This window comes from Ziziphus jujuba, chromosome 3 (genome assembly GCF_031755915.1).
Source record: "Ziziphus jujuba cultivar Dongzao chromosome 3, ASM3175591v1".
NCBI lineage: Eukaryota > Viridiplantae > Streptophyta > Magnoliopsida > Rosales > Rhamnaceae > Ziziphus > Ziziphus jujuba.
Genome location: NC_083381.1, coordinates 11255693 through 11283308, shown reverse-complemented (window position 1 = coordinate 11283308; position 27616 = coordinate 11255693). Strand labels below are relative to the sequence as shown.

The window sequence follows — 27616 nt, the reverse complement described above, 5'->3', positions numbered from 1 at the left end:
TCTTCTTCCTCTAAAACCCATTTCCATAAATTTATTAAAAACAAAAATTAATTAATAAAAAATTGTTAATTGTTAATTTTTTTCATTGAAATTTTGCATAAATTCATTGAAAGTATGTATATGCATAACATTTCATTCATGTTTAGATTTTATTATAAGGCTTTTCTAATGCAACTTTAGAATTTAACTATATCGCAAAGTGAAAGATTTGCTAAAGTTTTGTATGATGAAAATTAAATATGCACTAATGTGAACCATGTTATTGAACAAAAGATACATTAATTATTCTAGATTAACCAAGGGGCTTGAAATTGAGACTACCCAATATTGCTATGTCCTTGAATAAGATTGTTGGTATTGGATTCCATTTCAAGTGCATTAGACTTGAGGAAGGCAATCTCTGCTTTGACTTTTGCTAGTTGACTCTCTGTATTCCATATTTGTTGATGTAATTGAGAAATAATCCCTACACAACCATACACTGGATCTTCAATCCTACATTTTGCTTCATAATACAATGACTCTGCCGCTTCAGCTCTACGATGGAATGGTAATTACTGAACGATCACAACAAAATCAAATTAATTAACCTTAAAAAAGGTAAGGAAAATCTACGAAACATTGTTTTTGTAAGCTATAGCTACATTTATGAAGCTTTGCTTTCTATGATGAGGTCTCATTTTCAAATGAATTTATAATTAGAGTAATAAAAAATTATGAACATTAATTTTATATGGTATTAAAAATAGTATGGATCCTAAATTACCTGAAGCATTTTTCCAACATTGCTAGCACCATAGATTCGATAAACACATGCAAATCGTTCAAGATTATTGGAAGGGAAGCAGGGAGAGAAAATGCAATTTGAAAGAAAACTACTTCTTAAACACTTGCAAATTGCACAACGACCAAAAATCATATTTTCAAAAGATTTTTAGGAGAATCTCAGTAAATTAGATTTTGAAAATCTAAAAACATAAAGATTTTGTCTCATCTTTTTGCTATTGAAGAAGAAATTTTAAAAAGATCTTAGTATTTGTTTTTAAATTTGATTTGTAAAGAAATTATATATATTAAGGGGCCTAATTGTTTTCTTTCTTAGAGATTTTCAACCAAAATTTGTAGATATAAGAAATTATAAAATGGAATGCCAAATACGTTAAACAAATTTTTTTCTTTTTTTGGTCTGGTAAAAGTATTTTCAAATTTCACTACCAAAAGTTATTTAATTACAATTAAATGGTACTTAAATGGGTAAAAGTATATAATTACCTAAGTATCAATTGAACTGAAGGCTCAAGCTTGTAGCTATATGCAGAAATAATTATCTCTTGACTTATTTAAATATCATTGGAAAAAATAATAAAACAATATAAAATTAAGATTTATATATCAAGTCCTATTTAAATTCAACTTATATAAAAAAGTATTTAGATTAAGACAATAAAAAAACTCAATTTATGTTTATATTATTATCAAATATAAAACGTATTTGTTGTTCAATATATATATATATATAAAACATATTAATCAATTAGATATATTAGGCCTTTTAAGCTACAACAAACTATCCAATGACAACCTAATCTTTTGGAAAAAAATAAAATTGTTTGAACAGAGTAGGCTTCCTATATTAGAATCTTTTTTTTTTTTTTTGGTGATATCCTATATTATAATCCCTTACATATGGTAAGTACTACCAATCCAATAAAGCTACTATGTTTGGTTAAATTTTCCCGACTAGAACTATTTCAGATAATCAATTTTTGCTTGGTTCTCACTCTGCATTCACCAAGGAATCCATAAAATATTCCCAATCCTGCAACAAGGCATCAAAGCAGATAATATTTTTATTATAAATTATTTTTATGATTATCAAATGGTTGTGAATTTTTGTAATGTTATATAGAGATACATGATACATATCTCTAAGTTCATAGTTCACGGCTTCTATGCTGCCTTGTTTCTACATATATGTATGGCAATGGTTTGGAAACTTCACGATTTTTTATGTATTTGTCCCTGCAAGAAAAGCCCAATGGTAAAAATTATTTTGTTTGAACAATATTATGATTTTGAATCCTTTTGGTTCATATGAAAAAAAAGAAAAAAAGAAAAGAAAAAAAGAAAGAAAGAAAGAAGAAGATTGATACATATTAATGATGATGATCAAGTATTGGAAATTTGAGAAGGGATTATAGATCTCAGTAGGTTACAGAGTACTATTGCCATACTTTACTTGTTCATTGCCCTAATTATGCATATATTTACCCATAACACCCTAATAGCAATTAGACTAATTTTGTTGGTAATGTTGTCAATTAATTAGTGTTTAATGAAGTTGTGCTTAATTAATATATTATTTAATTACATTTATTACTATTCATTTAATTAATTTTTTGTTCCTTCCATATTATGTGTTTCCCATTCTTAGGATAAATGTGCCTCGTCAAATCTCAAGAATAATGGTAATTTTAAAATTTTTATTTACTAAATTACTTCATAATAAGTAATAGTTATTTATTTTGCATATGTGTTAATAATTTATTAACATAATTTTTACATGTGCAGTATGAGGGTGTAATTTCATCAACAATAGGATGTTAACCAATCTAAAGCTAAATGGGATCAATTATGTATGCTTGGATGTTTATTTAATATTGATTTTTCTTTTGCATATAAAATGATTTACAAAATTGTAAAAATATTACACGAGTTAATAACTAATTTATTTGAAATTATTTTGTTATGTAAATATTCATTTTAATTTTTTTGTACTTTAGTTCTTTTGAATGAAGCTAGCTTTTAATCCATATTTCACAAAATTAAAAAATGCAAATTGAAAATAAAATAAAAGGCGATGCTTTTGACTAAAAGCCTCACCTAAGATAAGAAAAGTTGATGTTTTTAAGAAAAAATGCCAGCTTCAATTAAGTTTTTAGCGATGCTTTTAGCAAATGCCAGCTCCAATATAAGTCATGATGAAGCAATTGTAAATTGCTTCTCAGACATTGCTCTTGGATAGTCTTCTCAGAATAATCATTTGCTTAGTCTTCACTTCTCTCAAAACCTCACCATCAAACTTTATTTAGGATTTTATTGAATTAAAGAAAGGGTTTATTACTCAAAATAAATCATACCCATACAATTTTCATATTAAATTATTAATATCATGTCAACTCAATGTCATACCAATTTGATCAATATGCACCAATTTAAAAATAGAAGGTTCAATATTATGGATTTTAAAACTGAGCATTTAAATTTAACTTCAAAACTAAAAAGTATAAAATGTAATTAACCGTTCAGATTTTCTAAAAATCCTACAATGTAGGAGGTTTTTTTTATTGACAATGTTGAGATGGGAGGCCACTATTTTTTATGGTTGTTTATTTTTGTTAATAAATACGAAACTTTTTTATAAAATTATCATCATTTATCACCCCAAGTCAAAGTAAAATTGATACAAATCTAAGACAACCTGCACCTAAACCCGTAACAAAGATTGATTTGGACCGTCTAATTACAAATTATCAATGGAAAACCTCGACCCTTTACCTACATTTAAAGTAAGAACCTTGGTATGGTGAAGACGCCACAATAGAGTGCGGAATAACCTATTGATAAGTCAAATTTAAACTCCACAAGCAAACCTTGAAAAGTTCGATATAGTTCTTAGAAAACCAAGAGAATAACTCTCGCTTTGAATCAAAAATTTAATATGATCTTTATTCATGAATTATGTGCCTTTAAATAGGCAAAATAAATTACAAAGCTTTCCTAAATTTAATAACAATAAAGGTGGCCGAAAATTAGGTTTAGGAAACCTAATTTGGCTAGGTTTAAGAAGCCTAATGTATTTAGGTTTAGGAAACCTAATGTGGCTACTAGTTTCCTAATTTGAATGGCTTTTAATTTTTTGACCAATTCAATTCTAATAAAATTAGGAAAGTAAATTAAAATTATAATAAAACTAAATTAAGAAAGTAAATAGGCAACCTGCCAAAATCCAATCAAGAAATAAATAAAAAATAATGTTTTCCTAATCATAAAATTCGGCCAAGCTTAGTTGGATGCCACGTCACCATCCATGTTATCAAAATGTGCCACATCACCATGTTGCAGTAGTCCATGCGTTAAGCTCTCTTTCACGTTGGCATCTACCATCCCAATTATATGGACCAATTTTAGTTCATCTTTAATAATGAACTTGCTTCCTTAAGTTGTAAACACCTCCTAGATTAAAGCATTTTGTGCCTTTTTAAATCTCTTTACTCGTGCTCTGGTTATTGCTCCTATAGAGATTTGAAGTGGATCTGGACTCCATCTTGAAGTGCTCTTGGTCATGTCTTCATCATTTCCCTCCTCTTGAAAATGATTTGTCCTTAAATCGTCATCTACATAAAAAAAAGATAAATCAGTGACATTAAAGGTAGCACTTACGTTGTACTCACTTAGAAGATCCAATTTGTAGGCATTGTCATTAAGTCTCTCCAATACTTGGAAGGGACCATCTCCATGTGGCATAAGTTTAGACTTTCGTTGTGTCAAAAATCTTTCCTTTCTCAAATGCAACCAAACCCAATCTCCAGGCTCAAAAATAACTTGTTGGCGCCCTTTGTTTGCTCGCTTGATGTATTGTTCAATTCTCCTTTCAATATTAGCTTTGGCTTTCTCATGTAGTTGCCTAACAAAATTAGCTTTCTTTTTCCCATCTAAATTAGCACGCTCACTCAAAGGTAAAGGTGTTAAATCCAATGGTGTTAAAGGATTAAAACCATATACAATTTCAAAAGGTGAAAATTTAGTGGCTGAATGTATAGATGTATTGTAAGCAAATTCAACATGAGGTAAACAGTCTTTCCAAGTTTTGATATTCTTACTTATCAATGCATGCAACAAAGTAGACAAAGTTCTACTTACTACCTCTGTTTGTCCATCAGTTTGTGGATGACAAGTAGTAGAAAATAACAATTTAGTACCTAAATTAGCCCACAATGTTTTCCAAAGTAACTCAAGAATTTTGCATCTCTATCAGATACTATTATTCTAGGCATTCCATGCAACCTAACAATTTCTTTAGAGAATAAATCAGCAATATGAGATGCATCATCGGTTTTATGACATGCAATAAAATGTGTCATTTTGGAAAATATATCCACAACCACAAAAATTGAATCCTTACCTTTCCTTGTTCTAGGCAACCCTAAAATAAAGTCCATAGAAATGTCTACCCAATGGTCGTTAGGTATAGGAAGTGGCATGTACAACCCATGTGGTTGCAGCTGTGATTTAGATTGCTTACATTTAATGCTCTTATCACAAATTCTTTCTACATCTCTTTTCATATGTGGGTAATAAAAATGCTCTTGTAGAACAGCTAAGGTTTTAGCTATTCTAAAGTGTCCCATTAAGCCCCCACCATGATATTCTCTAACAAGTAAGTCACACAAAGAACAACTTGGCACACAAAGTTTATTTTCCCTGAACAAGAATCCCTCAAATCTATAAAACTTTCCCTTAACATACTTTTCACAATGTTTGTAGATTTCACCAAAGTCGTGATCTAAAGCATATAATTCTTTAATTTGTTCAAAACCAAGTAGTTTAGCATCAAAAGTAGAAAGTAATACATACCTGCGGGATAATGCATCAGCTACAATATTTTCCTTACCTTGCTTGTAGCGAATGACAAAGGAAAACGTCTCAAGGAATTCCATCCACTTGCCATGGCGCCCATTGAGCTTTCCTTGTCTCTTTATGTGTTTCAAGGACTCATGATTTGTGTGAATCACAAACTCTTTAGGCCATAAGTAGTGCTGCCATGTCTCCAATGCCCTAACCAATGCATATAGCTCTTTGTCATAAGTTGGATATTTTAAGGTGATCCTCCTTAGCTTTTCACTGAAATAAGCAATTGGTTTTCTCTCCTGCATCAAAACAGCACCTATACTTATTTCTGATGGATCACATTCAATCTCAAAAGTTTTGGAAAAGTTAGGCAACACCAATAAAAGAGCATTTGTTAGTTTTTCTTTTAGTAAATTAAAAAACCTTTCTTGAGCTTCTCCCATTGAAAACCTACACTCTTCTTAATAACCTCTGTCAAAGGTGCAGCAATAGTACTAAAATCTTTAACAAACGATCGATAGAAACTAGCCAAACCATGGAAGCTTCTAACTTGGGTGATGTTAGTTGGCTTGGACCACTCTTGAATGGCTTTCACCTTCTCTTGATCAACTTTGATACCTACAGCACTAATCATAAAGCCTAGAAACATAAGCTCAGATTTACAAAAGTCACACTTTTAAAGATTGACATAAAGTCTTTATTTCCTAAGAACATCTAAAACTAACCTAAGATGCCCTACATGCTCTTCTAAACTCCTACTATATACAAGGACATCATCAAAGTACACAACCACAAACTTTCCAATGTAAGCACACAAAACATGATTCATAAGTCTCATAAAAGTACTAGGGGCATTAGTTAACCTAAATGGCATGACCAACCACTCATACAAACCATGCTTTGTTTTAAATGCTATTTTCCATTCATCACCTTCCTTTATGCGAATTTGATGATAACCACTCTTAAGATCAATTTTTGAAAACACGCATGCACTATACAATTCATCAAGCATATCATGTAACCTAGGAATAGGGTGACGATATTTGACAGTTATATTGTTAATAGCCCTACAATCTATACACATTCTCCATGTTTCATCTTTCTTAGGGACTAATAACATAGGTACAGCACATGGACTCATGCTTTCTCTAACATATCTCTTTTCAAGCAATTCACTTACCAGCCTTTGAAGTTCCTTTGTCTCCTTTGGATTACTCCTATAAGCTAGTCGGTTTGGAATTGTTGATTCTGGAACAAAATCAATTTGATGTTCAATCCCTCTAAGCGATGGTAACCCATCGGGAATCTCCTCGGGGAAGACATCATCGAACTTCTGCAAAAGAGAAATAATGGAACTAGGCAAAACAGATTCATCAGGGTTAGTTAAATGATTCATATATGCTTTTTTGTACATCATTACAATTATAGGCTTTCTACAACAAAAAAGCTTTTTCATCTCAAACTGTTTTGCATAAAAACTCTTTTTTTTATTCCCACTCTTTTTCTTTTCTTTTTCACTCACACTCCCATCCTTACCATTCTTTTTCTTCTATTGGTGGTTGGAGACAGTTTGATTTTGTTGTTGTTAAGCTTCTTTCCTCCTTTGTAAAACCAATTGATCATCAAAACTTGTTTAGGAGTCATTGGTATAAGCACCACTTGTTTACCCTTGAAGTTGAAAACAATCTTATTAGTATAACCATGATGATTAGTATCTTTATCAAATTGCCACAGACGTCCTAAAAGCAAATGACCAGCTTGCATTGGTACCACATCCCAAATAACTTCATCTTCATAATCACCAATAGAGAATGCAATCTTCACTTGCCTATTCACCTTCAACTCTCCACAATCATTAAATCATTGTAGCTTATATGGTTCTGGATGCTTCATAGTAGGCAAACCTAATTTTTCAACGATAGTAAAACTAGCAACATTAGTACAACTCCCACCATCAATAATCATGCTGCATACCTTATCCTTGACTTTGCATATGGTATGAAAGATGTTCTCCCGTTGCACTACCTTCTTATCTTTGTATACAGTTAGAGCTCTTCTAGCAACCAATGACAAGTCCCCACCAATTAGATACTTGTAATCTTTTTCATCTTCATCACCAACATCCTCCAATGGTGGCATGGATTCATTATCCGACTCTTCCTCTTCAGTTTCAATGTCTCCACTTTCCCGAATCATCGTGATCCTCTTATTTGGACATTAACTTGCAATATGGCCCGTGCCTTGACATTTAAAGCACATGATATCTTGATTTCTAGTTGAAGATAAATCAGATTTACTTACTTGCTTGGATGAGGATGGTTTGGCCTTAACTTCTAATTTAGGCCATATGGTGGCTTTATCTTCAAACTTGGGCTGATTGGGTTTTTATGTGGATGAGCTTGCTTTCTAAGTGTTTTGAGCAATACTAGGTCTTGTGGTACCCCTCCTCTTAAATTGTTACTCTACTTTGATGGCCATGTGCAACATCTCCTCAATCTCCACATAATGATGCAAGTCCACTTGATTTGCTATTTTTCTAGTCAAACTAGCCAAGAAACGTGCCATTGTGGCCTCCCTATCCTCCTCAACATTATCCCTCACCATAAGGATTTCCATCTTCTTATAATAGTCCTCCACATTCCTATTTCCTTAAGACAAGCTTTGTAGATTTTGAAAAATGCTTCTATAGTAATGGCTAGGTACGAACACTTCCTCATCAAAGCCTTCATCTCCTCCCATGTATCTATAGATTTTTTACTAGCTTGTCTTCTAGAAAGTGTCTCTTTGTCCCACCATCCAATAGTCCGTGAATTCAACAGCGGCTAATTTAACCTTTTTAGCCTCGGAGTAGTTCTAACAATCAAATACCATCTTAATCCTTTTCTCCCATTCGAGATATGCTTCTAGATCACTTTTACCTTGGAATGATGGTATTTTCATCTTAATTCCTCCATAGTGCCTCAGTCTAACCTCGATATAGTTCATAGAGAACCGAGAGAATCACTCTCACTTTGAATCAAAATTATAATCTAATCTTTATTCATGACTTATGTGCCTTTAAATAGGCAAAATAAATTATAAAGCTTTCCTAAATTTACTAACAATAAAGGTGGCCAAAAACTAGGTTTAGGAAACCTAATTTGGTTTGGTTTAGGAAACCTAATATAGCTACTAGTTTCCTAATTTAAATGACCTTTATTTATTTGATCAATTCAACTCTAATAAAATTAGGAAAGCAAATTAAAATTCTAATAAAACTAAATTAGGAAAGTAAATAGGCAACATGCCAAAATCCAATCAAGACATAAATAAAAATTAATGTTTTACTAATCATGAAATTCGGCCAAGCTTAGTTGGATGTCATGTCACCATATGATGTCACGTCACCATCCATGTCATCAAAATGCACCACATCACCATGTTGTAGGAGTCCATGTGTTAAGCTCTCTTTCATGTTAGCATCCACCATTCCAATCATATGGACCAATTTTAGTTCATTTTCAAGACACCTCCTGGATTAAACCATTTAGTATCTCTTTAAATCTCTTTGCTCATGCTCTGGTTATTGGTCCTGTAGAGATTTGAAGTGGATCTGGACTCCATCTTGAAGTGCTCTTGGTCAGGTCTTCATCAAAAAGTTTGGAGTCCATTCCAAAATTAAGATGAAATTGTATGTAATATCACTTTATTTTTTACAATGAGTTTACAATTTGATAAAATTAAATTAGAAAACATTCTCAGCAAATCTAGTTGATAAATTATTATTATTATTATTATTTCATGTTTGGATACTAGTAATGTTTTAACAGTGTATTTTTCATGTATGCCTGCCGTTTAAGTTCACTAAATAAACTAGTGTAATTTGAATATGTATATGCATAAATTTTCATTCATATTTAGATTTTATTATAAAGCTCTTCTAATGCAACTTTAGAACTTAAACTATATCGCAAAGTAGAGGATCTGCTAAAGTTTTGTATGGTGAGTATTAAAAATGCACTAATTTGAACCGTGTTATTGAGCAAAAGGTACATTAATGATTGTAGATTAACCAAGGGGCTTGAAATTGAGATTGCCTAATATTGTTGTGTCCCTAAATAAAATTGTTGGTGTTGGATTCCATTTCATGTGCAAAAGGCAATCTCTTCTCTGACTTTTGCCACTTGACTCTATGCATTGTATATTTGTTGATGTAATTGAGAAATAATCCATACACAACCATACACTAGATCTTTAATTCTAGATTTTGATTCATAATACAATGACTCTGCTGTCTCAACTCTCAAATGGATTGGCAATTGTTTATAGATCACAACAAAATCAAATTAATTAACCCAAAGAAAATAAAAAAAAATGCAAGGACAATTTGCAAAACATTTTTATTGCAAGCTGTAGTTATATTTATAAAGCTCTGCTTTTTATTATAAGGTCTCATTTTTAACAACAAAATAATTTATCATTAGAGTAATAAATAAATATTATCATTAATTTTATATGGTATTAAAAATAGTATGGATCATAAATTACATGGAGCATTTTCCCAGCATTGCTAGCACACAGATTCGATGAACACAGGAAAGTCTTGATTTTCAAGATTGTTGGAAAAGAAGTGGGGAGGGAATATGCAATCTGAAGGACACCTCCTTCTCAAGTACTTGCAATTTGCACAATGATCAGGTATCATATTTTTCAAAAGATCTTTAGAAGAATCTCAGCAAAATTAGATTTTGAAAATCTAAACTCACATAAATTTTGTCTCAATCTTTTTGCTATTGAAGATGAAATCTTCAAAAGATTTCAGTATTTATTTTTGGATTTGATTTGTGAAAGAAATTATACATATTAAGAGATCTATAGTCATGGGTGGGCTTCTTAATTCACTTATGGTCACGGGCCTATTTTTCTAAAATTGCTATGGGCCTATTTGATATATTTGCCTTCGTTTAGCCAAAATGCAAATACAACATTTAAATGGGCTTATTCTTGGATGGGCCTTTTGGATAATATATGTATATAAATTTTGAATAAGTATCAAGGCAATGGGGACAGAGTTTTATTTTATTTTATTTTTATTTTTTTATTATTATTTTTTTGGGATAATAATATTGTGAACTAGGAATAAGAACTTTGCATTGAAGTCCATATACCTACAGACAAAAAATTACGAATTCAAAATATTCCAAAGATTTCGAGTAGATTGCCTCTCACGAAACAATACAAGATAATAACTTTCTTGATTTTACTATCCCACTTATTATTATTTTTTTTATTTTTCTAAAAGCTAAAGAATCAAAATGTATATAATGATTTAGCAACCTACTGAAAAATATATTTTTTTGAAGTCTTTGGATATAATTAGTTTTCACAAGTTATAATTAAATTGAATCAGTAATGTTTTGATTCTCAACACAACTAAAATAAAGTACTATACTTGAAATAACTCTTTTCCAATATGTACTATATATATATATATATACTCTTTTCCAATATGTGCTATATATATATATATATATATATGTATGTTTGGTTAATTATTTTTCTTTAGGAAAAGGATCAAGATGGTATGATGAAGATAAAAATGTAAATCCTTAAGCTTTTGTATTTTTGGGGCGTCTCTCTTTCTTCAGCTTGGCTTCTTAAAAGTACTAATGCAATTGACAATATATTGCCAAAGCTTCTTCAACCTATATTATATCATAGTGCTCCATGATAATTGTAACACCCTATCCTGAAATACATTAGAATTTTTGCACATTGACCAAGTTTGATCGTTGACCGAGTGGGTCACAATTTTGACTTTTTGTTCCGGATAGAATTTCACATTGGCTGAGGCACTGTTGCGGAGTACACATCGATCCGAGTTCATAGACTAGTAGCACATAAAAAAAGAAGCTACCGTTTGAAAGTTACGAGGAAGACAAGTTAAAGACCAAACTGTCCAAGGGGTGCCGGAGTTGAATTATCATTTAAATTACAAAGTACTATAATAGATTAAAAAAAAAAAGTCTTATATTTCTAGATGTTGAAATGACAAACTATAGGTTAAGTTAGACATAATTTTCAAAACGGTACTTTTCTCAGTAGAAATCGTGTTTCGGATTAAGATAATAATAAGAATATGTTATTATATATATTATTGCCAATGTTTACCACATTTTTTTTTCTTTTTTTGCTGTAAAAAAAAAAATGTTTTCAGCTTAGAGCTTGATGTGCATATTTGCTACATATGTAGCAACGTCTTAGTCATATCCTCTTCGTCCACATCTTTCCTCCCAAAGACAGAGACAAAATAATATAAAATTTTGAAAATTAATTAGATAAATTAAATATCTGGACAATTATATATATATATATATATATATATTTTATAATTATTTTTTATTCTTAAGAAGAATCACTGAGAAACTTCTCCTATTCATTCCTTTAAATAAATCTAAATGAGTCCCTACAAAGAATAAAAAAAGAAAGAAATTAAGAATAAGAGTATGCATCTAAGTTTACTTTGCTGTTCGTCCACATAAACCAAAACTAATGCAAATTAAATTAAACTGTAGGTAATAAATTAACTATATAAACCTCGAGTTTTATATGGTCCTTTCCATTTTAGATTAAATAAAATGCATAAAGCCCTTTCATTCATCCACTTTTTCCCTTCGTTTGGTTAATTAATTAAGCATAAATCTTGCACATGCACATATATGTTCCCCTGTATATAAAACTGGATTTACGAAGACCATCAAAGTGGCCCTTACATAACAATGATAATGCCTTGTGAAGTGACTAAAAGAGCATGCATTGAAACATTCCCATATCTTGTACTTTTCAAATATTTCATTTTCCATCAAGATTTTCCCTTATTCTTTCCCTTAAATTGTTTTAAAGTCTTTTTTGGAACTCATCTAAACTTGGCTTGGGCTAAATTGTCCACTTCCCAGCTTCTTACTGTAGTTTTAATCGCACTACCAAGTCTACGGCTGAGAGATCTTTCTTCCATTTCTTTTCTCTCTTTTGGTGGTATTCTCATGTCAATTATAATTTTCTCAACTGTGGCTTGCACTGCTGTTTTTGGAGGTGTTAAACCTAACCATAAGATACCAACTCTTAATCTTCACAATATTCCTTCAATTTCTAGGCTTTGTATATTCAGCTATACAGGACATATTATTTTCCTGACATGTACGAAGCCATGAAAGATCATTCAAAGTTTACCAAGGTGGGTACATATAAGTTTGTTATGTTTTTCTTTCCACAAAGAATAAGCTCATATGATCTCATATATTCTCTCTTGTATATGTGTCTTAGATATAAGATAGAATATCTTAGGTTCTGAATAAGTTTGAGGTAATTAAAATATAAATTTTGTGATTAATAGAATATCTTAGGTTCTGAATAAGTTTGAGATAATTAAAATGTAAAATTTTGTGATTAACAGTTATATTTAATATATATTGTAGCTAGGATATAAAAAGTGATACCATTTTTGTAAAAGTTTTTGTAGTCAAAATTTGTAAAAACATAATATCTAATTGAAACTTTAGGTGTATACAAATGTATAACTTAGTTATATATATGTTGTATATTAACCAAACATAAATTTTGTACGTGACAAAACGTTTTACAACTAAAAATCTATTTTTATGTTTGTATCGTAATACACACAAAAAGATTATCTATTAAATTTCTATCAGACAATTTAAGTTGGATTCTTAAGGCCACACATGGTAACATGAGTTCTTTTGAATAATTGGTTTTTTTTAATCCTACATGAGGGTATCTATAGTCAGCTTCACTATAGTGACCCTACTCTACACACTGCTAGCTTTCATGGGTGCAAATTTGTTTAGACCAGAAATAAATCCCCAAACTACCCTTAGCATGCCTCCACATGTAATTGTGACAAAGATTGCATTATGGGCATCTACTTGCGACCAAGATTGCATTATGGGCAACTATGCTAACACCAATGACCAAATATGCATTGGAATTTGCACCCTTGGTTATTCAACTTGAGAACAACCTTCTTCCCCAATTCATGAGTTCAAGAACTAGCATGATTAGCGGAAGTGTTGGTTCAATTCTTCTCCTTATTATACTTTTTTTGGCCCATTTCTGTGTCATACTTTGAGCATGTTCTTGGCCAGTAAGGCTCATTGGTCAGTGTTGGAGTATGCCTGATTCTACCTTGTGTCTTCTGCATCAAGATCTATTGGGGTTAGATACCAAAACCTGTTCTGGTTCTTAGCCTCATTTTCGTTGCATTTGGTTCTTTTCTTGGGGCATTTGGAACCATTTCTTCATCAAAATCTCTCATAAAGACATCCATGAAAGCTCACTCAACCTGAGAGATCAAAAATAAAAAAAATTACGATCAAATGTCCTAGATATATAATTAGTATTTTATTAGATCGATTTGAAAAGAGACTGATGAATGATGATATGTGTTTTAATAGTGTAAGAGTACGTAGATACATAAAAGGCTGGTAGGAAGACGGTGCATCTACGATGACGAGTGTTTTCCTCGTACTTACTTATAATAGTTTTTTCTTTTCTTGGATGTTCCCTATTTACACTTTAATTTGTAATATCCTATTAGCATGGAGATTTTTCATGGAGTACCACCTTGAACTTTTCATACATATATTTATGAACTCTATGTTCTCAAAAATTAAAAATGAAGTCTAAAAAATAATGGTTTTTGTTTTGGAGAGGAAGGGAAAATAAATTATAGTTATGACATGATAGTTTGATATTCTAACCTAGTTAGTAGTTCATAATCTTAAAAAAGAATGGGAAAAAAAAAAAGAAAAAAAACCAAAAACAAATAAGAAAAACGTTAATACAAAATTGGAAACCAAAATGGTTTTCAATTTTGTGTTGTAACTAGTATTAGTACCTAGTTACTATCATTAGAATGTGATGTTAACCTATGTTAAATAAAGCAAAAGCTTTAGAGTTTAACAAAAGATAGTCAAAGCTCTAGTGAAAAAATGACAACCAAAAACACTCATTTTCGAACAAGCTCTACTAATTAACTAAGTTACCAATCGCAGCTAAATATACGTATCAATCTTGAATTGATATATATTATATATATTATATGGTCCTGTAATCAATATAATATATATCTTTGTAAAGGAATTAAACACAATGAGAATCACAAACCAATATTGGTATATCATTTCAAGAAAATATTTGATGTAATTAAGTTTCAAGGTAAACTACAAGCGATTCCAAATAGAGGATCAAAAAAGAAAATTTTGGCAACAAAAAAGGAAAAAAAAAAAAAAGGTACTTAAAGTATTTACTCATAAATATAAATGTATGGCTCATGAAGGACAATATATTAGGATGTGTTGATGGGAATCAAAGTTACAAGTTGAAGCTAAAGTGTTTATATCAATTTATTTTTATTCACGGAGTGACGTCAGGTATTTCCAGAAAACTTGGAGTATTTATTCTGCAACTGTGTTTGCACATTCATATATGCCAAGTCATTTTCAATAGTCATGGAGTCTATCCAAATGGCTACAGTATAAAAGAATTTTGGGACAATCCAAACTGAACATGTTCATGTGTTTATGTGCTTCCCTCTTTTTTGTCTTCATTAATTTTTTTTTTAATTAATATTTCCAGCTTTACTACGGAGGAAAATAATAAAATTAATCAAATAGTTTTTACTTTTCTAAGTTTATTTTTATTAACTGTGTATAATTTTTTTATTTTAATATTATTAATATTCATTCATAGTAATTAAAATTTATTAGATATATTAATGAAGTCAGAATCTAAAGCCTAGCAATATCTTAGCATCATATGTTATTATTTTATTTTTATTATTTTTGTTATTATTATTTAGAAAAGAGATAATAAGAAATAATGCGTCTTAACCTGACTTAAAAAAATTTTAAATTCGCTAATTGTCCTTCTTTTTTTTTCAATTCTTTTTGGGGTGATTTTTTTTTTTTTTTTTTGTCTCATCATTATTTAACAAATAAGCAAAATGTACGTAATGCCAATCCTTTCAGATACTTAACTTTTTTTATTTTTGCTGAGATTTTTAGATACTTTACTTCGCTCTAAAAATTGAGTAGTTGCAATTCTAAAGTTGGGTAATTGTTTTTTTTTTTTTTTTTTCTCCTTTAGTTTAGTTTTAAGTTCTGTTTGGTTTGAATAAAAGTTGATTGGGATATAATATTTTCCTAGAAAAATACAATTTTAGGTGTCTGAAAAATATTAACAAAGATTGAAAAGAAAATAGTTTCCTTAAAAAATTATGTGTCATTCTGTTCTTTCAGAAATTATTGTTCCATAGTTTTTATTACCAATCTCACCCTTATTAACACTCAAAATTTTCATCGCATTACCGAATGTAATAGCAATTAGGAATTTTAAATCCATGGAGTATGCACAATTTGGAATTTAAAATCCATGAGAGAAAAAAATTTAAAAAAAAAAAGGAAAATAAAAAATTTGGAAGGAAAGGGTTAAAAATTAATCGATAAATTGCATCTGCCTTGTTGGGCGAAAGTGAAAAAATCAATTTGAACCAGAGAAAGCAACATATATTAGGCACATACAAATAATCTAAGCAACAACAAAAAATGAATGGATCAATACAAGGAAGGCCAAAGGCATTAATTTGCCAAGCTGGCTAGCTTTTAAAATCAATGGTCAGCCGAATCATTGTCTTTCAAAATTACATACATACATACACATACAACATATTCACCAAAACAAAAAATACATACACATACAACATGCACTTAATTTTCTGCGTGGAATGAACCTCCTGCAGCATCTGAAAACAATCTCATGTACAAAAACCATGTTTATCAGCCACAACAACTATTGAGATGGATATGTAGATTTTCAACCTCATTACCAATGTAGCTGGAAACTTGCCGCTTGCATCAGCGGATGCCCAAAATATGCACCAATTTTAGTGCTGTGATTGCCAGACATCGATGGCAACCGATTAAATTCCTTACAGTATTCTTTCGGCAACTTTTGTCGGCCGTCAAGGATGGCTGCAAATGGTACTACACACTCTCATAAATGACGTTAATGAGGTAAAAATTTTAAAATTTAAATTATTGCATTAACGAATTTATTAATCCTCTTGTTTAGCAAAAATTAATTTTCTATACATGATACACCATTCATATCACTATAGATAATATACAATTAAGGCTAGAAAATATTCCTATGTTATTCTCTTCATAGTTAATATTTTTGAAAGAAAATTTTTATTATTATTTTATATGAATTGTCTTAACCCAACTAACATTTAAATATTAGTTTATTATAATTTTGAAAGCTATTTTGGACTCAATATACATTTTTCTTATTATATGTTTAAATCATTTTGTTTAAAATCCTTTTAAAAAGTAATTAAGTTCTCATTTTATTAATTAAAAATTCATTTTAAGCTATTTAGCAAATGCCACGAAATAAAAATCAGAAAATTCAGATTTTTTCTTAAATTTATTTTGTAATAAGTAGCTTCTCAAAAACTTTCCATCTCCATGATATTTAAATTTTCAAAAAACTAGCCGTTAGAGAATAACAATTAGGTATCTTAATATTTATAATTTCTTTCACAAATCAAATCCAAAGATAAATGCTCAAATTTTTCTAAGATTTCTTCTTCAATAGCCAAAAGATTGAGACAAAATCTTTGTGGTTTTCGATTTTGAAAATCTAATTTTGCCGAGATTTTTAGAAAAATCTTTTGAAGAATATGATTTCTGATCGTTGTGCAGCTTGCAAGTATTCGAGAAGGAAGTGTCGTTCAGATTGCATTTTCTATCCATACTTCCCTTCCAATAATTCTGAAAGATATGCATGTGTTCATCAAATCTATGGTGCTAACAGTATTAGGAGTATACTCCAGGTAATTTATAATCTAGCAATATTGGGAATATACTCCATGTAATTTATCATCCAAACTATTTTTAATATTACATAAAATAAATATTAATAATTATTTATTATTCTAATGATAAATTATTTTACTGTTAAGAATGAGACCTCATCATAAAAAGCAGAATTTTATATTTCGCAGATTTTTCTTACATTTTTTTTCCTTTTTTTGGATTAATTAATTTGATTTTGTTTTGATCGATCAGCAATTGCCAATTCATCTGCGAGCTGAAGCAGCAGAGTCATTGTATTATGAAGCAAAATGTAGATTTGAAGATCCAGTGTATGGTTGTGCAGGGATTATTTCTCAATTACATCAACAAATACGCAATGCAGAGAGTCAAATAGCAAAAGTCAGAGCACAGATTGCCTTCCTCAATTCTAATGCACACGAAATGGATTCCAACACCAACAATCTTATTCAGGGACACAGCAATATTGGGCAGTCTCAATTTCAAGCTCCCTAATCAATCTAGAATCATTAATATATCTTTTACTTAACAATACGGTTCAGATTAATACATTTTTAATATTCATCATGTAAAACTTTAAGAGATCCTTCACTTTACAATATAGTTAAGTTTTAAAATTGCATTAGAAGAGCTTTATAAGCAGTACGGCTGCTACTGGATTGTCCACTAGAAATAAAATTATTATATTGAAGTCTTTGTTGTTATTCGTTACAAATAAATACATTATAAACATTTTTAAGCATTTCTTATAGAGTATATTTAATGAATTGTCTTCGAAGTTATTTACTGTATTAGAAAGTTTTGTTTTGTATTGTTTTTTTTTTTTTTTTTTTTTTTCAACCTTCAACCGACCAATAGGAACCTCCCTCGTTACGAAAAATGACACCAGATGAGAGTAAATCAGGCATCGTGGGATCCATTTAAGATTTTGTTCACTACCAAATTCATAAAAATAATAAAATATGCACATAGAAGTAAGAGTCAGCCACGTGTTTGATTTCCAATTAAGATTTAACCGTTGTTATCATTTTTAGGCTTTGGTCGATGATACTGGTGAAAGTGACTTCCAATTCATTTTGCTTCCTGAGAGTGTCACAAGGCCAAAAGTACTGAAGTGTCTCAGAATATTCAACTTGAACGATTAAGCTTAAAAATTTCAGACCTTGTAGCCAAACATAAGAGTGTTTCATAATATATTTTCTCCAACATTAAACAAACATACAAAAAGTAACGAAAAAAGAGGCTGGTCCACTGATGAAGTAACAAGCTTTCAAAAACACATGCATAACAGGGCAAATACTCTTCGTGATGAAGCTCAGAAAAAAAATGCAATATGGTGTTTCATGAAAATAAACAAATATTTCCTTTTATTTTATCCTCGTCTGTTTGGATGGATTCCAAATTTCAAGAAAGGGTTAAAAGTTAATCAATAAATTGCACCTGCCTTGTTTCTTTTCTAAGCCAAAAGTAAGGGGCCAAAGTGAAAAAATCAATTTGAACCAGAAAAAGCAGCATGTATTAGGCAAATACAGATAATCTAAGCAACAATGTAAAATGAATGAATCAATACTAGGAAAGCCAAAGGCATTTTGCCAAGCTAGCTAGCTTTTAAAATTAATGGTCAGCCGAATCATTGTCTTTTAAAATTACATACATACACATACAACATGCACTTAATTTTCTGCGTGGAATGAACCTCCTGCAGCATCTAAAAACATTCTCACGTACAAAAACCATGTTTATCATCCACAACATCTACTGAGATGGATATGTAGATTCTCAACCTTATTACGAATGTAGCTGGAAACTTGCCACTTGCATCAGCGGATGCGCAAAATATGCACCCAATGTTAGTGCTGTGATTGCCAGATATGGCAACCGGAAAAATTCCTTATAGTATTCTTTGGGCAACTTTTGTCGGCCATCAAGAATGGCCGCAAATGGTATGATACTTGTTCGACTTTTTACGACCTCAAAATCCTCACCGTATCTTAGGGCTAATCTCCTGTCACCATTCCAAGCACCAAATAGATGATGTCCAATTAAGCCAATCGAGGCTGCTACCGCCACGGAATTTCCTATCCACACTGTGTGAGCCAGGCACCAAATTACCTGCCCAACCATCTAAAAAGAAATAGAAATTCAAGATTAGATTTTAAGAAGAAAAAAAAATTGAGAAAGCTAAACATAGCAGGAAAAGGAAGATCTCATTCTTTTGGGGTAATACTTCACGTGCATTTATTTTTTCATGCAATCAAAATATGAGATTTCATAAAGATATCATTCAATAATGGACCACCCATGCTCTCCACTATGAAAACAACATAAATATTTTTATTTCATTTCTAATCCAAAATCCTAAAGCATCTTTCTGACAAGAAAACTGACAAATCCACCGATTTTGAAAAGACAACATGCACCATGTATACTTTTATGTAACATTGGTTATGCAAAAACATATATTTTTTAATTGATGGAAGGGAATTACAGGTTATGGTTGATTCTATTTCAAGAATGTCTGGTCATCAAAAACCACACTAGCATTTATCCCATATGTAGAGATTCTCCAAGTGTTTGGTGAATGAATTCTCCACCCATATAAGCACATATCCAAATAAGAAAAGATAGGAAGTTTTACCTGTGGATGCCTTGTGATTCTCATGATTCCAGTTTCCCAAAGATGCATTTTGGGTTTGTCAACTGCCGCCACCTCTAATAGATTAAAAGTTGATGGGTAGAGGAAGAAGAAGGAGATAAAAGAAGAAAGCCACACCAACTGATGGACCCCAGGAACATTCTGAAGCATCCATAACTGTTGTCCATCATATCTGTGGTTAATAAAATACACCTGAATCACAAACTCTTAAAAGTCAACAATTTGGTTGGCCAGGAATCCAAAACAGGAAATGTAAAAGCAATTAGTTGTAGAAAGCAGCTCTTCTAGAAATTTTTTCTTCAGAATAGACGGAAAACTCACAATAGTACTGACAGCCAGTGGCAAAGATATCCCAGCGAACAAAACACGGAATGCACGTTCCCCAATTAGTTGCTCACCCAAATCTCTTAGACTGGCCAAACCACTATGCACGGTAGCAAAAATCATAATGAGGATCAACATTACAACCTGCAAAATAATATTTCAAATTAAGCTTTCTAAACCATAACCCCTATACATTTCATCAACAGCTTTGCACTGTAGAAATGGAAAAAGAAATAGGAAGAAAGACACAGTGAACATATGCAGAGCAGAACAATGGATATCATGCACAGTGCCTCTCATACATATGAAATCACATGCATCTACAATTGTTTAGATATTGAATCTTGAAAATCCAAGCTAAATTTTCATGATAACATTTTGCAGAAAGACAGAGATATTCAAATTTAAAAGACAGTTCAGATGGAGCCAAGAAGACCCAAGCTGCATTTTGGTACTTGAAGCATACCCTTTAAACGTATTTAAGACTGCTGAGTTCCATAATTGACACGAACATATTTTTCATATTTCATGAAAAAGCTTTTGTAAATAAGCTCTGTAAAACTGGATAAAGTGAATTTTTTGATGACCTACACAATCCAATCTTAAAAGATCAACTAGAAAATTAGCAGATTACTATGGCCCCAGTCACTGCTTGATTATATTTACCAATAAACTTGTTCAGTTGAAGCAAGAAGATAGAGTGGTAAAATTATCAAGTGACCACCTAGGGTAAATTACGGTTCACTTGCAGAAATGTGTTTTTAAGCAATTCTGGTCAAAAAATATTGGATCATTGCATGTTTTGATCAGAATAATTGAAAGGCTATCCAATTTGAAAATACTATTTGATCAACTTTTACAATTAAAACAGCTCCATGTCTAATGTGGGGAGCATATTAGTTCATTTAGGCTTCCTTTGCTCAAATGAAGGACATCAGCAGGCTATGGATTTAGGCACGAAAACAGGAATAACGAGTTGAAACTCAGAGGATGTAAGAAATCAAAAATTCACTTAAAGGGGGGCACTTATGGGAGATAACATAAAAATGGTTGAACACATGAAGATATAAAAACTATATTTTTCGCTGATAACTTTTTTTCTCAACATCCACAATAAACGTGATGAATCGCCATGTTTTTAACTTCTTGCATACCAAACTCATTATCAATGCTGTTGAACAATTTTCTCAAAATATGCAACCAAAGTAGCATTCATCCATTAATCTCTCGTTCAACTGGATCAATTTATTTCACAAAATGAAGGGCAAAAGTAGCCTTTCTTTACTGAGGGTTGCAGCTAGTAGGAAGGATTAGTGTAAATGTCACACACATAATATATAGGTAAGCTTTATCTTCTTCCTTTTTTTTCAAAAAAAAAAAATTAAAATTTATTTATTTATCTTTATCTATCACTGTTTTGAAAGATCACTAATTCCTTTTAATTATGAAAATTCAATTTTAAATATAGTGCAAAACTTAAGAAGTCTAGTATCATGTGCGAAAAAATCCAATGAACAAAATCTTAGTCTGACAAATATAACAATGTTTGCAAAAGAAAAGAATATATATGCATAGAAGACGCTTCTAAGCATCTACCATTGGCTGGGCAAGAGCTGCTCTTGGCCCCTAAGTGTCGGCCATTCGCCATGTTCAACTTTTAAGAGATGATATGTGGTAACGTCAAAACTTAAAATAAAGCATTTCAGAATAGGGATGCATATCAAAGTTGATAGCTTTCCTTGCTCTAGATAATCGGTTATATCTAATTACCAAATGACCATGTACAGACGTAAAGGTCCATTTGGACATCCGGATCTCAGAAGTACTAGAAATTTCTTTATGATGGTAATTTTCTTTTCTTTTCCACACCACATTATCCATCAACTCAAGTCTTCTTCCACAACACAAATATAAGGAATACAATCATCTACATTCCATAAGAGAAAGCGAATTTGGAAACTATTAAACCAAATGACTAATTAGAGCTCAAACAACACTACTAGTTAGATTGATCAGGAGGAATAATCCAACAGAATCAACTTATTCAACAAGCATTTTTATTCCAATTGACACAATGCTGAAATCACATCTCACTGACCACAAAGCTAACATGATGCTGCATGCCAGTAACGTCGGTGAGGCACTATCATGTCACCTCTTGACAACAAGTTATGTATCCGCCACATCAATACCATGTCCATCCATGTAAAATATTTGTGTTTTATCACTATTGAAAAATTCACCAGATCTCTCACACGCTCCACTCCCATGGCAATTCGAGCCACTGGATAAGATAGTTTTCATATCAGCCATCTGACATATGGTCAACTGTTTGTTTACCCTTATTCTTAACACAAGTTCATGCAGTCTTAATCATAATAACCTAGTAGATCAATTATATGCCACAAGTAGTTCAGCTAGCAATTAGGAATTTTGTTAGCCTATAGCAACACTACCAACTAGTTTAACACAAAATTTATGTTCCTATCCAAAACAATGCTAAATATGAGACTCCATGATTTATTTTTCTCTTTTGATCAGTAAAAACCCGATTCATTTCGTAATTCCATATTTCATTTTCTCATCTCATCAGTAACCAAACTAACCTCATGGCCATCTGAAAGTCCCGAAACCGCATCGATGAAAGCCTTACCGAACCCAGTAGAGTTATCAATCCAAACCACATCGAGAACATAAAGAACAGTCCCCAAAATCACAGAAAAGTAAACCCAAGAAGCTATCTTCTGCTTCGCCAGCTCAAAAACCGCAGAGTCCTCACCTACAAGCGGCGGCGGCTCATCGTCGGCGGCATCTCCGAGGGAGCTCCCGGCGCGAAATCTCCTCAAAAACAGGGTGGGGTTTGAAGAAAATCCAGTGGGTTTAGCTCCGAAACGCGGCGCATTAAGGGGATTGACGAGCTTGAAGAGAGCGAGAGAAGGTTTTGTACGCACACCAAGTGTTTGATGATTGGAACGGCAAGGAACGAAAGAGAATGGGATTGACAGAGCAAGAGCAGAGTGGAAGGCCATTGAAATTCAATTAGAGTTAGAATTTCCAATCAGAGTTAGAATTTCCAATCACTCTCTTTTTCACTTTCAATGAATTTATGCAAAATTTCATTGAAAAAAATAACAATTTTTTTATTAATTTTTTTATTTTTAATAAGTTTATGGAAATGGGCTTTAGAGGAAGAAGAAGAGGAATCTGTTGGGAAGTGATGCTGTGGAGTGTAGATTTTGGACTGTTGGTGGAGACCTGGTGGTACGCGGGAGTGGATACTTGGTGGGCAAAAATTAACAGCTGCTGCCACATGTCCCATATATAAAATTTTTCCTTATTGTTTTATTATTGAAAATGGTCATTCTATTAATTTTTTTTTTATTTTTTTGGTAATGATAATTTTATTAAGTAATTGAAATAAACGATAGAAAAAAGTTTTCTTTTTTGGAACAAAATTATTATTTGAAAGGCAAAATTTATCATCTCTATTTATTTGGACCATTTTACATATCTACATTTATAATTTTATAAAATATTTAGACATAATAAAATCTCACACAATATAATAATACGGCATAAATCACACGATAATTTACGGATTTAAATTGATAATATCATATCTGGTCTGTATCAGTATTACCCCATAAACCCAATAAAACATAATAAATTAACGGATTTTAACGGGTGAAACACAATAAACCCATTAGACCCATTAAAAATGATATTTGTAATCACACAAGTTTTATAATATTAAAATTATTTATTTATTGTTAAACATGTATTAATTTGTTCATTTTTAGTTTAATTTTTAAAAGATCTAAAAACAAACCAGAATCTTTGTAAGTTTTTTTAAAAAATATTGTTTTATTATTTGAAAGCTAAACCAAATTAAAATTTTCAAATTTGTACTTATTATTAATGGGTTAATGGGTTAGATAACGGATTACACGATAATTTATCGAATAGGTTCGGATGTATCTATTTTTACAGAAAAGCTTAATGGGTCGTATTTAGGTTAATTAAATTCCATACAAGCATGACACAACACAATACGAACACAATTTAACACGAGACGTTGGCAGGCCTAAAATTATCTAAGCACACACTCTATGTCTAAAAGAAATAAACACAATATAACAACACTTCTATTGTATGCAAAATCTTTGGAATTTTAAAACATTAAATTGTCTAAAACCCATTGAGGCCAAAAATTTGATTTCAGCTTCACACATTTGTTCGTATATTGGCTTGTATGGATAGTCCTCTCATATAATAGGGTTGAAATTCTTTGAATTTTTAATTTTTTGAGCTGTTGAAGCCTAGTTAGATGTCTTCAACATAGATTAATTTCGAAAGAATATCTAATTACAAACTTAGAAAAAACACATACACAATAAAAAAAAGGTAATCTGGTGTGTAGCTCACTAAAAAAGGTTAGTATGTACAGTAGAAATGCAGTATGTACAGTAGAAATGCACATTGTTCCTTTATATAAAATAAAGAGGTTTATGTAATGCCAACATACACCAGATTATATCCATAATCAAGCAAAATAAGTGAAAATAGTTTTAAAAATTGTGGGGACAAGGGCTTACAATATGTTCAAGAATGATGCTTTCTAGAATAATTAGCTAAAGATGATAACTTGATATGCTATAACCACAAAGAAAAGCTATACATCTTTTACATAGGAAAAGCATGGGTTTATGAATTTATGAATGCAATATGGGAATTTACCAAGCTTATAGGGTCGTTTGAATGGTCATCCAAATGATCTTAATACTGAGCTTAGCTATGGTGATGTGTAATAGCTCTAAGAAGATTAATAAGAAGAGATCATTTTTGAAAAAGAGGCTTTTTCTTAAATAGTGAAGCTAAGCATACGCTTTTAACCAACAAATTTATACTATGCATTAAACAAAGGTAGAAATTTGATAATAATGATGGTTAAAAGAGAGATAAAGTGGTAGGGATGGTTTGCTTTCCATATTAGGTAATAAGATGGATAAAAATTAAAAGTTTAGTGTATGAAAATGGACATCTTAATAAGCTTGACACCTTTATCCGAATTTAAACTAGGAAAAAGATCCAATTGGGATTCCCCATGCACTCTCTCTTTCTCTTAGCTACAGTGATCTAATGGGCTAGCAAAGATTCCTTAAGAAGGAAAAAGAACCTTTGTCCTTGATTAAAGAGAAAGAAGGATTTAGTAAAGGGTTTTTTCTTGAAAAATTTCCATGTACAAAAAAATATCAAAAGTGCACCTAAAAATGATATTGTATATGTAAATATGTAAATATTCATAAATGTTTTGTTGTGAACATGTTCTCACGTTATGTTGGAACATGTTAATGTGGCATGTTGATATGGTATTAAAATTCTAAGATATTAACTGGAAGAATAAGTCATGTCCTGGATAAGATCATCTCCCCCTCCCAAGCAGCCTTTGTTTCTAGCAAATGGATTGGAGAGAATTCAATTTTAGCAAATGAAATCATTCATACCATGAAGAGGAAGAACAACGGGAATGGCCTTGTCGGGTTCAAATTAGATATGATGAAAGCATATAATTGGATTGATTGGGGAGTCTTAACAAGAATTATATCGAAGATTGGTTTCTCTAGTAAGATAAATGCTCTTGTGCTTGGTTGCATTTCAATAGAATCTGTGGAGCTGCTTTTGAATGGCAACGTCTTTGGCAAGGTGGATATGGAAAGAGGTTTAAGACAATGTGACCCTCTCTCCCCTATCCTTTTCATAAAATATTCTGAACTGCTCTCTAAGATGCTTTTGAAGTTGGAAGAGAGGGGAAAATTCACAGAATTTAAAGTGGTAGAACTAGTCCAGCTATATCCCACATTTTCTTTGTAGATGATATATTCTTTTTTTACAGGGGCAATATCAGTGAGATGAAGGAATTGAGTGATTGCCTAAACTTTTACTACAAATGGACTGGTCAGAAGGTGAACCAAGTGAAGTCTGGGTGTTTTTTTCTCTAAGAATATCTAAGGAAAGATCAAGGCTGGTATCAAGAAATTCATGGGTTTGAGTGAATTACCTAAAGATGCTAAATACATCGGAAACCCAATGTTTGTAGGAAGGAATCATACTAAGACTTATGAAGATTTAAAGAGGAAAGTGGAGGCTAAGCTTCAAGGTTGGAAGGCCAAGCTTTTGTCACAGGCGGGTAGATGTACTTTGATAAGATCAGTTATCAGCGCCACTCCCTTATATGCAATGTCGACCTACAAACTTCCTGCAAAATGGTTTCAAAATTTAGAAAGCCTTTTTCAATGGCATTTTTTGATGTCCCACAATATAATTAATTTCCTCATCTTCTTGACTAATGAAATATTGTTCAATATTCTCTTTTAGTATTGTGTCTATCTGATTACGATCAAAATTAATTAGAATCTCCAAATAAGACTGTTGAGAACATTTTGATTAAAACTCTCAAATTTTCTAACCATGGATATAATTTAAAAATATATTTTATTTCTTTGTTTCAAAGTACCCAAAGCACCATATTTAAAAAAAAAAAAAAAAAAAGTATTCTGCATAAATTGATGAAATGCATGGCTCACATAACTGAAGGCTAATTTATCGATAAAAAATAGAAAAAATACCTAATATGTAGATGATTAATTAGCTTAGGTGGCAAATCATACCTAAATTAGTATGCGTAATAAAAGGTGATATGTATACATTTTAAACATGCTTAATTTATTACCTTGGATAGTTGGACTACAACCTAGATCCGGTGCAATGTGTATATATAGCAAATTAGATAATAATCTAACATCTTGAGTTTAAAGATTATAATTAATTAATTAGTTACCAATGTAAAGAGGATACTCTTCGTTAATAATAATAATAATATATATATAATAAAACATATTTATATAGTTTTACTATTTGTCATTATGATAATGATCACTATTCTATATGACAAATTTAACTGGAATATTTAATTTTTATTAATTTTTGTTAGTTTTATATATGTGTACTATATATATATATATATATATATCAACTATCTCATAAAATCAACTTTTGAAGCAAAACAAACTCAATATTCACATAGCATGAATTCTAAGATGCAAAATCTTGT

The 27616-nt window shown here is 31.2% G+C and overlaps 2 protein-coding genes and 1 pseudogene across 2 annotated transcripts; 1 reads left to right on the top strand and 2 right to left on the bottom strand.

Moving 5' to 3' along the window:
- Positions 1-317: 317 nt before the first annotated feature.
- On the bottom strand, positions 318-10315 carry LOC132803087 (LOB domain-containing protein 24-like; annotated as a pseudogene).
- Positions 10316-17371: 7056 nt separating this feature from the next.
- On the top strand, positions 17372-18020 carry LOC107422222 (LOB domain-containing protein 24). The gene is made up of 2 exons (XM_016031644.3): positions 17372-17524; positions 17760-18020. The coding sequence occupies exons 1-2, from the start codon at positions 17372-17374 to the stop codon at positions 18018-18020; spliced, it is 414 nt and encodes a 137-aa protein (XP_015887130.2).
- A 1075-nt stretch (positions 18021-19095) lies between these two features.
- LOC107422221 (15-cis-zeta-carotene isomerase, chloroplastic) lies at positions 19096-23791 on the bottom strand. The gene is made up of 4 exons (XM_016031643.4): positions 23112-23791; positions 20503-20649; positions 20164-20373; positions 19096-19649 (listed from the first exon to the last, which is right to left on the bottom strand). The coding sequence occupies exons 1-4, from the start codon at positions 23532-23534 to the stop codon at positions 19314-19316; spliced, it is 1116 nt and encodes a 371-aa protein (XP_015887129.3). The 5' UTR covers positions 23535-23791; the 3' UTR covers positions 19096-19313.
- Positions 23792-27616: the final 3825 nt, after the last annotated feature.